The sequence below is a fragment of the Gekko japonicus genome, unplaced genomic scaffold (assembly GCF_001447785.1).
Source record: "Gekko japonicus isolate JY-2015 unplaced genomic scaffold, Gekko_japonicus_V1.1 scaffold1359, whole genome shotgun sequence".
Taxonomy (NCBI): Eukaryota; Metazoa; Chordata; class Lepidosauria; order Squamata; family Gekkonidae; genus Gekko; species Gekko japonicus.
In genome coordinates, this window is record NW_015174315.1 from 126,312 (window position 1) to 142,285 (window position 15,974).

The window sequence follows — 15,974 nt, forward strand, 5'->3', positions numbered from 1 at the left end:
ATGAGCAGCCTCTGGGGCACCCCCTTGGCCACAACACTGACGCGGCTCCCCCAAGCTACTTTGGCACATGCAGCAGAGAGGAACAGAAGGATGACGGGGCAGAGTCTCCTCTTGCCTGCCTTTCCAGGGAACGGAGGGATCTGCCCTCGAGGTCTGCCATGCTGTCCCCCGATGCTTTCTTAGTAACAGCCTCCATACATCCAAGTAGAGTCATTAGTGACCAACAGAGTCCAGATCAGTGGCAAGAGGACCTTGAACACACCGTTGGGCGAAGCGGTATTAACTTTGCTCCTCAAAGCTGTTTCCTCTGAGCAAGTGAGACGGAGAGGGACTTTTGGGGTGAGCCAACTGTTGGAGAGAAAGAAAGGACAGGACAAAAGGTTTCAACTTCCAGCAGAACCTTCGATAGCTTAATAAGGCAAGCAGTTTGGGGTGGCAGCAGTGAAGTCCCTATGAAGGATGGGCTGGGCTGCTGCAATGCTAAAACAGGGCCCACCAACTGTACCTTGTACCAGCTGAAATTTGTTAACGACCACTGACACCTCCCCCAGCTGATGAACATCTCACCCCAGACATCATGTTGGTCTTCAGACATACTCAGAAGCTGCTTTCCAAGGGCCTACGACGACCAGCACGGCATTACAGACAAGAGTCTTGCCCTTCTCCAGGCTTTTGGTAAAGGGTGGAAGAATCACCATTCCACACGCTGCTAGGCTTTGGATCCCACACTGCGTGTCCCTTGCTAGAGCATACAATGTGCTCACCATCTGTGGACCCCTAGATGGGGCAGGCAGAAGACGGTCACTGGCCAAATTACTCTGATCCTAGGGGAATGTCCCTGCAGGTGAAAGGTGCTTCCAAACCTACCCCAAAGGACATGCCAGAAGGTGGGGTGAGGGGACTGCTTCTTGGCCCAGTGGCATTTTTGCTATGGGGCTCTTCGGGGTCCTCCCCCCGTGTTATTTCCACAAGACTGGTGGTCCCCGGACCGAGAGACATCCAGCTGTCCTCAACTAGGGCCAGGGCTTTCTCTTCCCTGGCCCCTACCTGGTGGAACTCTCTGCCGAATAACATCCGTGCCCCACGGGACTTGCTGCCGTTCCGCAGGGCGTGTAAGGCAGAGATGTCCTGCCAGGTGTTTGGTTGAGGACAGCGACGGCCTTCCATCAAGTCTGCCACTCGTCCCCCTCTTCCTTCCCTGCCTCCCTCCTCTACGAGGCAATGACACTCCAAAAATTACTACCGTCAGATTGGTTTAGCCTGCTGTAAATTGCATTTTATGTATTAATTCTGAAATCTTTTGCAAGATTGTAATTTCATCACTGTTGTACCCTGAGCCCTGTTTTTCAGGGGGAGGGAGGCCTAAAAGTCAAACTTAATAAATAAATAATTTAGCACGTACAGGAATCTGCTCAGTAAGGTCGCCCAGAGACTTGGGACAAGGGTGTCACCTGTGCACACAGGATGCTCCATTTTCCAGTCACCTGCATCAGATGAAATTGTATCTATCCTAAACAAGGGTCCATAACGGGTGGGGGAGGCCAAACAAATAAGTCAGTGCCAGAGCGCACGGAGGATCTGTTGGTAAGTGATCACTTCATCCAATGTGGTAGAGTTTCTCCTGTTCTGGATGGGCTGATCCGCCCCTTAAAGACCAGCCTTAGTGGCTACACCTCAGTTCCTGATCACATGTTTAAAGCGATGCTATTGACTCTCAAAGCCTTCAGGCAGCCTGAGGGTCAAAGTACAAGGGGCGGCAGGCACAGGTCTACCCAGGTGGCGGTCGACCCCATTTTAAAAGCGTTTGGGGTTCTTTAAAAACTGCTATGAGGTCCCAGTCCAGAATGGGTTGGCGTCCCCCCTCAGGGTTGTTTCGACATTTGAAAAGGAAACAAGGGATCCTGGGGCTGCCTGATCCAGATCGGGGCCTTGCGGCAATTTTTAAAGGAGGACAAATGCTCTTAAAATGGCAAATATGAATTTGGCCCAGAGATGGCGGTCTTGAAGTGCACCAGCTTCTATACGAACCTGCCTAGGCAGAACTTCATGGGGTCGCCAGGAGTCAGTTGTAACTTGACGGCAGGTTTTACCTTTAGCCATTAGGATCGTTTGTGGCAGCACCTCTAGGCATGCCCTTGCCTCCAGATGGTAGGCAATTCGTTACAGGAGAAAGGGTATGGTGACAACCAATTATGGAACCAACACCCCACCCAAATTCACCTGGCCCCGTACACTGCCACCCTTTAGAGCAGGGGTGTCAAACATGCGGCCCAGGGGCCAGATCAGGCTCCTGGAGGGCTTCTCTCAGGCCCGCAGTGGAACTGGCTGTCTTCTGCTTCTTCTTCCAGTTCTGCCGCTGCTGCATCATCGTAGGTTTGCAGCTTACAGATACAAACCTGAACAGCATGCTCAAGATTACAACAGCACAGACATTTTGATGCAGTAATTCAGAGCAAGAGGTGTCAGTTAGCAGACACTCTTAAATAAACAAAATATTGTAAGAGTGCTGATGTTTTAATCATGTTTTTATTTTGTTAAAAAAACCCTTTGTGTTTGTGTCCTTAATAAAGTTTATATCTCCGCTACCTGGCATTACATTTTATGACTCACATGGCCTAGCCCGACAAGGTCTCATTTATGTCAGATCCAGCCCTCATAACAAATGAGTTCGACACCCCTGCTTTAGAGGTCACGTCTCAGGCTGAGGCCTTTCACATCATCTACTGCTTGATTCTTTTAACTAGAGATGCCGGGGATCAAACTAGGGAAGTTTTACATGCAAAGCAGATACGCTACCACTGAGCCACATCTCCTCTGCACATAACAACACAACCGTGTAGGAGGGCCGATGACAGTCAGAAAGTCTTCAGAAGACAACGGTAGAGGGAGACAAATGAATCTCCCTTGGGATGGAATTCCAGAGTATCACTGCCACAACCGAGAGGGCCCATTCTCAAGTTGCCATCCGTTTTGCCACAGATGGGTATGGGGCACCTGAAGCGGGGTCCCCCAAACTTGACTGGAGTGGACAGGCAGGGTAGAGGAGGTGTGTTACGGAAGCAACGTTAGAGGCTAGAATTAACTCTCTCCTGCAATAACTGAAATTCAATACAAGAGTTTGAAGAGGGCACCAAGCAAATTTTTGCAAGGCATGGGGGGCAAAAGCAAGGTTTGGGGGTCTGGCTTGGCCCCCGGGGGGCCTCCCAAAGGCCTTGCAGAACCACTGCCAGTCAGGGCAGGTGGCCTCAGGCTAGACTGACCAGTGATCTGACTCAGTACAGAACAGCTTCATAAGTTCACAGAAAGAGGGGCCATGGCTCAGTGGCAGACCACTTGCCTTGCGCAAAGACATTCCGACGTTCAAGCCCTGCTGCCTCTAGTTCAAAGCAGCAGATACCTCTGGTAGCAGCTCTCCCTCCCTCCAAGTCCTTAGAGAGCCGCTTGCCAGGCCGAGTAACTGATACTGGGCATGATGGATCAAGTTGACTCATCATAAGCCGGCTTCATAGCTTCCTCTTCCTACCGCTGGTTGCATGCGTTAGGGGGGAGGGTTGCAAATGCCCCAATCAACTGCACAATTTAAGGTGCAATTATGACCGTTTAGGTTGCCTTGCCTGAAATTTGCGACGAAGGGCCTGGGTCATGAGCGGGGTCAATCCTGTGCCAGTCTCAAGGTTCTCTTTGTGGATTAAAGGGGTCCCACCTGGACTCCTGCAAGAGACAAAAGAGCATGCATCCAGCACCAGGGAGTATTCACTTCCATCTTCTATTTCCCTAAAAGACTTCTGCACCACCCTCTGCCCCAGTTAAACAAACCAACCAACATATTTACCTCTTAGCAGAGACCCTTCTTAGGTGTTTTCGAAAATCTATGCAACTTCTGCTGGGTGTGCTGGAGGAAAAAAACAGGGAGCGAACAGTAAAATTCAAGCCAGGGCTTGAAAAGTGGGCCTACTGTTAACTGTAAGTTAGCGTACAAGGGTCAGTAACACAGATATCTACGAAATCAGAGGGAGCAGCAGAATCCTTACCTGGAACTATTTGCAATGCGGTTCGGCGGCGCTGCGGCTTTGGAATTCAGACTAACGCTCTGCAAATCTGAGATGGTAATTAATGCCCTCCGTTTCTGCAAAGGTGATCCCTTAACATTAAAAAAAAGGAAAGAATAAAATCAGATATTTTAAAAAAGTTCCCATCAGGCCTCAAGCAGTTGACAGCTCCACAGTTCTGGCACGCTGCATTCCAAAAACGGAAACAATTCCAACGATATCCTCCGCCCCACCCCAAGCACTGTCCGTTAAGCCTTGAAGAACTTGCTCAGCATGTCCATCTGGCAATGGAGATTACCAGGAACTGCCTAAGGACTTTAACACCAAATTTTTTCAGTCATAGAAGCTGGAAACTTAATTTTTCACAGGGAAAGCTGGGAGAAAGCACTGAACAAACTCTTACAGATTACTTCACAGGTGATAGCTTCCATACCTTTGGAATCCACAAACACCAAAATAAATGTATTTGACCACTTGGTACAGGTTTAAGTTAACCACGGAAAAGGTGAAGGTGGTGCTTGCAAATAAAAATCTCGAACGCTACCCCATTTCTTCATTTATACATACCAAACCCTAAACTTTTCACAATGACTGGCTGCTAACTTGACCTTAATCAGCCTTGAGTGGCAATTTTGGGGTCAGTAAAAAACAAAACCCAAGTCACCAACCAACCGCTTGAGAGTTGGAATCGTTGCTTCTGCCCGGCCTCCTGCAGTCCATGTTTAAAAGGCTGCACAACGTGGAAAGCGGATACGTGATTCTGGGGCAATCCTGGCATAAGAAATGGCTCGTTTTAGTTTCACCTTTGTTCTCTACGCTGAAGCTTCTAAATATGTCTGCACAGTGTATGGAATTTTGTGCTTGTACAGGGCAAATTACTGGAGCCAGGAAGCAGTTGTATCAGATGACCCGCAGAAATAATTGTCTGTACACATCCACAGAGTCTTCCTTACTGTGACTACACCACAACTTGCATCACTGTGCTGCCGCCAGGTTCGTTACACCAGATTCTGTGTTCTGATTTGCTACTGCAGAGGCAGCTCAAAGGATTCTTAGGCCGCTGCTCCAAATCACCTAGCCCAAAGCAAACCATTAAACATTAAACCATCTCGGCCTGCCCTGCCTTTTGGTACTTGCTGCCCAATGCTTCCTAGACACTGTTTATAATCTATTGGGCACTATTCTTTTAGGTACCTCCCACCAATGCTCCCTCTAAGCAGTGGAGTCCTGTGAGCAAAAAGTCTACTTCGTGAGCTCCTGGGCATTAAAGTCGTGAGCGAGCTATCTGGCTGCTGCATAAATTAGTTTGCTCTGGAGCCATCCTTCCTGAGCTGAGACAAAAATGTGTGATCCGGAGGCTAAAAAACTATGAGCTAGTTCACACTAACTCAGTTTAGAGGGAGCACTGCCTCCCACCATCTGATCAAAAACTGTTACAAATCAGGCCATCTACCATTGCCTGTTCAAATGTCACAGGAGATGTTGGATTACTTAAGTTTAATGCCATCTTGTTTTAATTCGTTGAACTGTTTTTATATCTTGGTTTTTATTATGTTGAGCCCATTTGTGGGGTAGGGCGGGATACAAGTTAAATAAACAAACACATTTTAATATTAACTGTATCCACGTACCTTTTCTATTTTTAGGCAACGTTGTGTCTTCTTTAGTTTCACGCTCAGGAGATCCTTGAGGGTTATTTGCATAGGCACATCTGTTTTTAACGAGGCATCCTGAACCAAAAGGAGAAAGTGGACAAGACGAAGAAAGAAGTGAGGGAACAAGAAAGCTCAGATCTGTAAGGTCTCGAACTCTATAGTTAGGATTCAACCTCACTGGGAGATGAGAATTTAAAGGGATTATGCTTTATTTGATTTGCATAATGACTTAGTCCCCATTTGATCTATCTGCCACATTTGTTGATATTACCCTGGCATCACCCTACAGATTTTCATTATTATTTCTGTAAAGGGATGTATGTTGAAAAGAGGATTCAGAGTACACATCCCTCTCAAAAACACGGAGAAACAACTACATCTCACCCAGTAACCCCACAGCACTTATATGATTCTGTCCAAACAGTAGACAACAGAAAATGATAAAAATAGTTTCTCCCATGCTAAATAGCCAGTAAATCAAGGAAAGCAATAAAGACATGGATAGCTAGATCCATATATTTATTGCATACATTGCTTTACTGGCTATTTAGCATGGGAGAAACTGTTTTCATTGTGTTCTGTTGTCTACTGTTGAATATGTTCCAAAGCCAGCTCAATGACAGCCAGAGTGGGATAGTAGTTAGGATGTCAGACTGGGGAAACCTCAGTTAGTAAAAAGAGCGACAGCCCAATCATTTTCTGTGTAAGTCAAAGTGATCCTGTGTTCCAGCTTCACTGGTTACCGATTTCATTTCCAGGTCCAATTTACAGTGCTATTAAAGTTTTGAACAAAACTATTAAAGTTTTGAACAGTTTGGTTCCAGGACACCTGATGGATCACCTTCTCCAATAGGTTCCTAACTGGACTCCAAAGTCTTTGGGTGAGGCCAGCTACATGTGCTGTTGCCTATCATAGAAACTTGGTGCGTTGTGGCACACGAAAGTGCCTTGGTGACAGCAGCAAGAGCATCAAGTACCCTCTGCAGGAAGACACGGCTGGCACCCTACTTTCTAGGATTTAGGAAGATGGTACAACTAAATGAACCAACCTGATCCTGGCTGCTTGTGTGATATTTTAATGTGATCCTATCAGTTTCCCCCTTCCTTGTTGCTGGTATATTGTTTAGTTATTATTGATATTTTAAGATTATACTGTCAAAAAGCAGTATTTAAATGTTTCAATAAATTCATAAAGAATAAATCCAGGATCTACTATGATGCTCGCCGGAAAACTATTGAGCAGTCATCATCTCTTAGACTAAGCCTACCTCACAGGGTTGTTGTGAGGATAAAACAGGAGTGAGAGAACCTAGGCATGCCATCCTGCGCTCCTTAAAGGTGGTTTGGATTAGCAATTAAATAAACCATAGGAAAATTTAAAAATAAGCAGATCCTCTACCTTCAGAAGCAGTCTGTTCCTGAAAACCAGACTGCCTTTCACCCTACCATGTGTTTCCAAAACACAAAAGGCTTGTGTGACGACCCCTTATCTGGGGAGGCCTGGTTTCACTTTAAAAGGGTTCTTTTTATTTTGTTCAACTGGGTAGGTTAGGCTGCCACCAGGAAATTTTAGGCTTTCCAAACCTTTATACTTTCTTTTGGCTATCACTAGATAGTTAGGTCGAGTTTTTAAGTCTCATGAGGGTCTATGTGTTTCCTGAGGAATTATTTCTTTCAGAGCTGGCAGACTTAAATAAAAGAAGATTTATTGAAACAGTTCATAAATAAAAGTGCAAAACAATGTAACCAGTAATATGAATAATTTTAACAATTTCGTTGTGTCTCACACAGGATCTGCTCCCTTTCTGACAGGGATTTTTCAAGTAACTTTGTAACTCATTACTCAGGGTCATATACGTTTCCTATTTCACTCCAGTCTGTCACTCAGACTTTCATTTAACTTTTGTTTCCTTATACATTCAACTTTTCTTCATACACAGAACTTAACTCTTGTATCACACAAAAGACTGTATCTCTCCCTCAGACCTCAGAACGAACTAACTTATCAACTGTCTTTATCAACTGTCAAACTTCTAACTGTCACTCCTGAAGGACATACCCATTCATCCACTCAGAAACACTTTCTAAAACCCCTCCCCCTCTCTGTCAATCACACAGCCATACAACCAAACTTTTAAAGAGACACACACACATATAAAACAAGGAATAATTACAGCTTGTCTAGATGGATCTCTGACCAGACAATTCATACAATCACATCACCTGTTTCTTAACACCATCAGTCTTACTGAGACACCGAGGTACTCGTGGAGGTGGCAGTGGAGGGGGAGGAGGGGGAGGTGGTGGCGGTGGCGCAGGTGGCATCGAAGCTTGAGAATGCGAGGATGGTAACTCCACAAGGTGAAGAGGTGCTGGAGTGGAACGCTGGCACTGGCCGTCCTCCAATGTCTGGCAAGATGTTTTTTCTAAGGGAACAACAGTCTCCTTCTGTTAAACACAAAAAGGGAGAGCAGACTGCACTTATACCGTGGGGGAGAAATCTTGTGATCAACCAGCTCAGCTTTCCTAGCCCACAGTGAGCAGACCTTACAGTTGGGCTGACAGCTCTTCTTCATGCAACTGGACTGAACCCCTCCCCTTCCTGGCTTTAGAAGCTTCCTATGAAATAATCAACACTTACTGACAACACCAAAGCAAGAATGATGAACATCTGTTTGTCTGTGGCAAGCAGAAGCGACCTCCAGGCAACCAAATCTTTACAAAAAGTCGGAGGTGTTAACTGCAAATGATTAACACGACCCACAGGGATGTGTAACTTCTGAGGGGTCAAATCTGAAGAAGTTTTGAACTGCCTGTGAAAACTCTCTCATGGTTTAGTACGTTCGTAAAAGCTGGACAGAATCAAACCAAGGGAGCCTCAAGGGAATTACAGAGAGCGGATTATCTACTATGCAATGTAGCTGGAAACTGTCCATATATCTTGTCTTGTCATGCTTCCTTCCGTCTGGCTCCTATGGTATATAGCTGAACATGGAACAGCCACCTAGGTACCACATAAGCTTGCCTGGGAACCCAGCATAAGTGTCAGGATAACAAAAGTGGCTGGATTTCTGTCCTGTACGAATAGCCTCCTTAAAATAGAAAGAAACCAAGGGATGCACGTGCGTTAGAAAACACAAAAACTTTGCCACAGGTGATTTACCTGGACCATTGATTGTAGAGCAGCAAATTCTGTCTCTAGCTTTTCTAACCGTTCTCTAAGTGCGTTTAACTCTTGCAGGGATGCATGTGATTGAAATACTGCGTTCCTGATGACTTGAAAAAACTGGGGGAACTGCAGGAGAAAGAAAGAAAGCTGGTTTCCTCTAGAAATGGGGCACAAGACCAATGCATACCACAACTCCCTGCAACAAGAAACTGGAAATCATCTTCAGACCTTCTCTCACCGGTCTGAACTGCCCCATGTAGCATTTTAAACTCTGTAACGAATCAGGGCAATAGTTTTTTGGGGGAGGGGGGAACTAAAGATGTCTACTTATTTATCTAACTTACACTCCTACTTAAATGTTAAGTGGCTTACCTCATTCTTTTCTCCTCCATTTTATCCTTGCACAACAACCCTGTGAGGTAGGTTAGGTTGAGTCAGAGTGACTGCCCCAAGGTCACCTAGCAAGTTTCCACGGCATAAGTGGAGATTTGAATCTGGGTCTCTCAGATACTAGTCTGACACTCTTAACTACTACACCACACTGGCCCAGGTTCACTAGGAATTCATTGCTGGATCAAATGGCTTCTGAAGAAAGACTACTAAGACTTCCACACCTGCAGAATATTACACTTTCAATGTACTTTAGCGATTGTCTGCAAGTGAATCTTACCATTTGACACAGTAAAATCCAGTTGCAAAGTGCATAGAAAGTAGGTGAAAGCACCCTACGTTGCTGGCATAACATATATTTGAACGTGGCAGATCTCAGCTGTGCTGAGTGAAAAGCAAGACAAATAAGTCTCTGCCACTGAGTTAACAGCCCATCCAGGCTATAGAAAGCACTAATTCTTAATCACAAGTGTAATAGTACTGTTTGTAGGTGTGCTTACTTCAGCTGGAAACACATGAAAAATTTAGGGGATTTCAAAACCAACAACAAACTCTTACCTGGATAACACTGTTCTGGCACCAGCAGTACCAACAGAGCACTGTTGTGACCAAAGGCCTCACTACTTTTGTTATGTTAGGAAGAGTCAAAGCCCAGGAACAAAAAGGCCTACTTTGGTTCAAGTCTGAAACTGGAAGCCTGCCAAAGACAGTGCCAAACAGAAATTTTAACATTACTTTGAATGCAATTTCACACCTGTTCTCTTAAAGCATATTTAAAATTAGAAACAGTTCTATTCCAGAAGGAGTCCATGCGTATCCTTATTCTAGGAGCCAAAAGGTGAAGGTACAGTCTTACTCCCTTCCTAATTGTTTGTTCCCAAGTCTTACAGTGGTGGATCTAAGTCCTACAAAGACAGGGTTCAGACATCACAACTAACTGCGGCTTGAAGAAATCCCAGTCAGTTTCAGCATCAGTGTAAACAGTCCCAAGAAAGCCTGGTTAATTTGGCAGATAGGTACCAAACCAGGATTTCACATTAAAGTTTGTTAACTACAGCTTGTATCAGATGTCTTTTGCTGTGATGCCTGAGGTTTGCTGAATGGCACTACTGTTCGGTGCAATAGGGAGAACGTTCTCCTTACTAGAAGCTGCGGAGAAGGCAAGAATGAACTGGGACTTATGTACAAGACAGGATTTGTTGGGTCACATTCTGATATCACAAAACCCGTTTGTCCATGACCGGCACAAGCACAGCTGGTTCTCACTCTTCCATGCCCCTTCCTGCCTCTGCACATGGAACATCACTGAAGGCTTCCTGGTTCAGGGAGCCTTCAACGAAGTTCTGTTTGCTGGGCAGGTGCCTGGAGATGTCTGAGCTTGTTTCCTCCCACAAACTGGGATGCAACTGAGGTTCAGAACCCCAATTTGCAAGGAGATAACGAAGTCCCATTGTTACAGGCGCCTGCCTGAGTCTGTTGAAGGTTCCCCAAAGCAAGAAGTTCCAACAGTGCTCTTACTATGGGCTTTTCTGCACACCTGACTTACTCCTGGTTTTCTTGGGAGTTGATCCACAAGCAGTGGAATTCGTTTGGGCTGGGTTCTGCTGCATGTCTGCCCACCCTCTGCATTTTCACAGATGTGGAGTTATTTTCTTCCTCAGCTGCCTTCAGCAGTGATGATTTCAAAGGAGGGTGCTGTTGTCATCAGTGGTGGCACAGCACCGCCCCAAAAGAAATTTTTTTGGGGAGAGAAGGGTGTGGTTTGACCACCAGTCATTGAAAAGCGGGCTGAAAGTGGGTAGGAGAGGGCGGGACAAAAAAAATTTGACAAAATATGACGCACGAGGAAAAAGGCAACTCAAAATCGGATTTCAGAAAAAGAACTGGGGGGATGGGAGAGGGGAAACAGCAAACTGAAAACTAAAGACACAAAAATGCATGCAGATATTGGGGATAAACCGTGGCAGTATGGGGCCAGAACCGAGGGGGGAAACCCACACAGAAAAGCATATAAAGGGTGTTGGAGGGAAGGAACAAGACAAGGAACTGTGCTTGTTTTCATCTTAGAAGTAAGGTCATGATGCCTAATGTATGTCTGATAGACTAGCCAGTGTTTGTTGTACAGATCCTGGCTTATTGCAAGACTTGAATGTCTCCAATAACTCCTGCTCAGCTCTGCCTGGGAGAGCAAAGATCCTTAGCTAGAAAAGAAGTTTTACTTCAAACACAGCCTTCAAGCTAGAGACCATTCACAACGAGTAACAAATTACAAGGTGAGGTAAAACAGATCTCTCCAATTGTTATTCTGTCATTTGCCTAGCATAACTTTCTGAAAAATACATAAATACAAATGTTAAACAAGGCTGGGTCTACCTACTTTGGAGGGAGAATGCTTGAGCACTGAGGCAGAGGGATACTTTCCTGCTTTTTAAACTTGATCCTCACACTGGCTCTTGGTTTTCTGCGTCGCTGTTTACACTTGGCCATTTCTCCCCCAACTTTAGGTGGAGGTTCATCAGGAAGCCTGCCATAAAATAATAAGTTCTGGTCAATCTTTTAAGCATATGAAGAAATACTTTCCCACAGTGTGTTTGACAATAATCTATTGTAATGCATACGCTTCTGCCTTCCTATTTCAGCATATGTTACCCTTATATTTAAAAAATCCCATCTAGTTAGGATTAACTATCCACAGTAACATTTGGGGAGAGAAAGAGAGCTATTGCCCTTGTGTTGGTCACAGGCCCTGCAAAGAAGAAAATACTAGCAGCTAAAATATTTAAATAAGTGGAGAGAAACATTTCCCCAAGAGTCTAATATTTTAGCTGTTGTTACTGGGAACTGACTGAAAACCAGTTATGGGTTAAAACCAATGTATAAATATATATAGTTATAGCAAATAAACAATAAAACCTACTGATAAAAGGAACATTGTTTTTAAAGGAAAGAGTTGAGAAGAAAATAGCATATGGCTGAAAAAGGTGCAAGAAGGGCAGCCAAAATTATCAAACCGTTGGACCATCTTCCCTACAAAGAGAGAATAAAATAGCTGGGACTTTTTAGTCCAGAAAAAAAAGATAACCAAAGGGAAGGGCACGATAGCAGAGCTCAGATAGCTGAGGAGGTTATGGGTGTCCGGACAGCCTCTGACAGCTGAGAGAGACCAGCCAAAAGGAGAATCAGTGGGAGCGACTAAAACACTCCCCAGAAGCTTGCTCTGCCTGCACTGAGGATGCCTCTTCAATGGAGTATAACACTGGCAAACATTTGTCATTGTAAACAACAATACACGTTTAATAAATGGGAAAAGGCATAACAATTAATCACTGAAGATCTACTCTACAGGATAGAAACATTCTCCACTGAAGCGGCAACCCTTAATCACTGCAGCTGACAGGGCAAACCTAAGCAGATTTACACCCTTCTAAATCTAAATTAAGATGCTGAACTGCAGGCTGTGGAAGGTCGGTAGTTCAGCAGTTCGAGACCCGAGTGTGCCGCATGACGAAGTGAGCTCCCGTCTTTAGTTCCACCTCCTGCCAACCTAGCAGTTCGAAAGCAAGAAATTGCAAGTAGATAAATAGGTACCACTTCAGTGGGAAGGCAACAGCGTTCCATGCGCCTTGGTGTTTAGTCGTGCCGGCCACACGACCACGGAAATCTCTTCGGACAGCGCTGGCTCTTCAGCTTTGAAATGGAGATGAGCACCGCAACCCTAGAGTCGGATTCGACTAGCTTTCGAGCAAGGGAACCTTTACCTTTGAATCCAATTCAACTTGCAAGCGGTAACAAACAACACTCAGACCCAGACCCAGCTCCAGCAGAGAAAACTCTGGTGCATCCTTGCACTCTATTCTACCTGGCACTTACATGGGCTTCCGACTTCGGTGAGCTAATCTGAAATCAGGTTTTGGCTTAGGGAGAGGAAAGCAAGGGAAATATAAGCAATAATCCTGTCTGCCTTCCTTTCCCCCGAGATCCACCACAGACCATGCCCTCCCCCTTTCCCCGTTACCTCTTAAAGTACAAAAAGGAAAGGATCATAACAAAGTGTGAGTCCAGTGGCACCTTTAAGACCAACAAATTTTAACTCTGGGTATAAGTTGTCATCTGCATGCACACTTCTTCATGAAAGCTTATATCCAGAATTAGAGTTTGTTGGTCTTAAAGGTGTCGCTGGACTCAATCTTTGTTCTGCTGCTTCAGACCAACACGACTACCCACCTGAATCTCCAAAGAGAATCCTCAGTCTTCCTGGCCCCAGCTGCATCTGCTCAGCATCTTCCCTTTACCACACCCAACAGTTCAAACTGAGATCCTGCTTCCTCTAGAGCCAATCATAGCCCGACAAGTGAGAAAACCAATCAAAGCACGCTTCTCTTTATTCCTTCGGAAAGAAGGGAGGACTTCAAATTATGTAATAAAACACATGATTGGTCGAATCTCAAGCTTATTAGCATTCCAACACGAAACGGCGGCCAATCAGCTCAAAAAGCTGGAAGGGGCGGGCCCTCTACAAAACAAGAGGAGAAGAAATGAGAACGAGCTCCTCAACGGCCAACCCGCCTTCAAAAAAGTGAAAAAGGGTAACCAATAAAGATCCTCGCGCCGAGCCTAGCGACCAATAAACGAATAAAGCTCCGGCTTCAATCACAAGCCAAAGCTGCCCCGTTACCGACCAATCAGAGCGCAATAATTCTCATCGGCACCGAATAGGCGCTTCCCTCTCATGTTTTGGAGTTGCCCTATCGTATTGTCCAATAGGCTCGGAGATGTCTTTGGGAAGACCAATCAGACGGCGTTCCGAGTGACAGCTGACCAATCGGAAGCGTCGTCTCTTCCCCTTCTCAGTCTTCTATAAAGGCGGGGCCGGTTCGGCGAATAGGAGGTGGGCGTGTCGCTGCCTCAGGAGCGTCAACGATTTAACATGGAGGCGGCGGTTAACACTCTCGAGGCGATGGTGAGTGCCGGGAGCGCTGAAACGGAGCTGGACCGCAGTCCTTTTTGTAAAAGGCGGAGGGAAGAAACACCGCGCCGGTGAGGCGGGACCGACTAAAAAGCACAAAAAGGGGCGTCGGGAAAAGAGGAAAGAATGTGAAGGGACATTGCTTTTCTTTGGCTTAAACCATTTTTCACGCACGGAGGGGAGAATGAGACGATTGTGGTGGGCGAGTCCACTTTCTTTCTGAGGCGGGGGAGGCCAAGGAAAAGTGCAGAATTAGATGGTTTGGGGTGCTGTATTCTTTCCCACCTCACTGTCGGGGCGTGGCTAGTCCCGTGAGGGGGCGTGGTCTGCCGGGCTAGTCCATTTTCTCCAAGCCCCTTCTTTTGAGGAAGATATAGGTAGCTTCTTACAAAGGCATGGCGTGTTAGACTGGCCTGTTTCCCTTTTTTTCCTTATTTCAATGCAGGAATCCTGTTGGTCTGGTCTGTTTTCTTGGAAGATGTGCTGGAGAAAACAAAGGGAGAGAGGGCTTGGAAGTTAACCTGGATCAGTCCATTTTCCATTAGTGTAGGAGCCTAAAGAAGGGGATTATTATGTTGTGGATTGATCTACCCTTTAGGACAAAAAAATGACCATGCTGCTTAATGCTTGTAGTCATTGTTTCAGCTGGCCTGAAACGTTGGGCAGTGATCTTATCCAAACACCCATCAGGCTTTGGAACAACTGATTAGAGGGGACAGGTGTGTGTCTGCTTAAAGAATGTATTTTTTGAGGAAAAACACTTGTTGCTGTGTGTTGGCTAATGCATGTTGGGTAGGCGGATCTTGCTTTCCAGGGAGCTGCTGCCCTATGCTGCTTTGGCTCTACCTGTGCCTATACCACAGCATCAGTAACTAGATAGCGGCAAAAACACTGTTAAGACGCTAGTGCACTTTTCTCAAGGCAGAAAATGAACCCCTGGAACTTATTACTCCTTGGAAGCAGGGTATACACACCAATACTGACTTTGTTCCTTTATACCCTCTATTTTTCCCAATGCGGACCCAAAGTGGCTTGTGTTGGTCTCCTGTTGATCGTGTTATCCTCACCTGGAGGTAGGTTGGGCTGAGAGTATGTAACTGATTCACAATTGCCCAGGAAGTGGGGATTTGAAGCGGGGTCTTGCTGATCCTTTTCTGACACTCTTAACTCCTACTCCATGCTGCCTCTCAATAATAATCCAGAACTCCCTTCTTTTAAGGAAAACAGGCTTTCTCTGAGGAAAAAGCCTTTCTCTGGAGGAAGTTTGTTCATTTAACCTGCCTTTCTCCCCTGTGGGAGAACCCAAAGTGACTTACATCACTGTCCTCTCCTCCATTTTATTCTCACAACAGCCTTGTGAAGTAGTTTGGGCTGAGGGTGTGTGACCGGGTCACTCAGCAAGGTTCTAGGGCAGACAAGGATTTGAAGCTGGGTCTCCAGGATTCTAGTTGAACACGGCACCACACTGGTTTAATTTAGTGTAGGGGAGCTGATGGACAGAGGCCTGTGTTTGACGAATGATGTACCACTTCTTTGCTTTGCGAGGCCAGCAGAGCTGTTTGCAACAATAAAGCCTGCAATGTTCTGTGAATGGGAATAAAAAAATGCAGTCAGGGTAACACTATCTAAGGTACGCGTGACTTATGTATAGGGGTTGACATGGTTAACACTATCTTATGTACAGGGGTTAACATGGGTGCAGTGTCCAACTCAATGTGTCCATTCTGGTCTTGTTCCAGTGGTGG

At 45.6% G+C, this 15,974-nt stretch overlaps 2 protein-coding genes across 3 annotated transcripts in view; one reads left to right on the plus strand and one right to left on the minus strand.

The window, feature by feature from the left end:
• Positions 1-13,557, minus strand: PRR11 (proline rich 11). The gene is made up of 10 exons (XM_015424163.1): positions 13,488-13,557; positions 11,641-11,787; positions 9,822-9,960; positions 8,868-8,999; positions 7,928-8,152; positions 5,681-5,779; positions 4,032-4,141; positions 3,833-3,892; positions 3,615-3,711; positions 1-348 (listed from the first exon to the last, which is right to left on the minus strand). Exons 2-10 carry the CDS (start codon positions 11,748-11,750, stop codon positions 280-282), a joined length of 1,041 nt encoding a protein of 346 aa, XP_015279649.1. The 5' UTR covers positions 11,751-11,787; positions 13,488-13,557; the 3' UTR covers positions 1-279.
• Positions 13,558-14,161: 604 nt separating this feature from the next.
• SKA2 (spindle and kinetochore associated complex subunit 2) overlaps positions 14,162-15,974 on the plus strand; it is a 20,741-nt gene continuing 18,928 nt past the window's right edge. Inside the window, exons 1-2 of one of the 2 annotated variants that reach the window (XM_015424169.1) lie at positions 14,168-14,223; positions 15,258-15,302. Coding sequence is in view for 1 of the 2 variants with exons in the window: in XM_015424167.1 (XP_015279653.1) it covers positions 14,191-14,223 (33 nt within the window). In the remaining variant the exon portion in view is untranslated. Of the gene's footprint in view, positions 14,224-15,257; positions 15,303-15,974 lie in introns of both variants that reach the window. The other variant, XM_015424167.1, reaches the window with a different exon arrangement.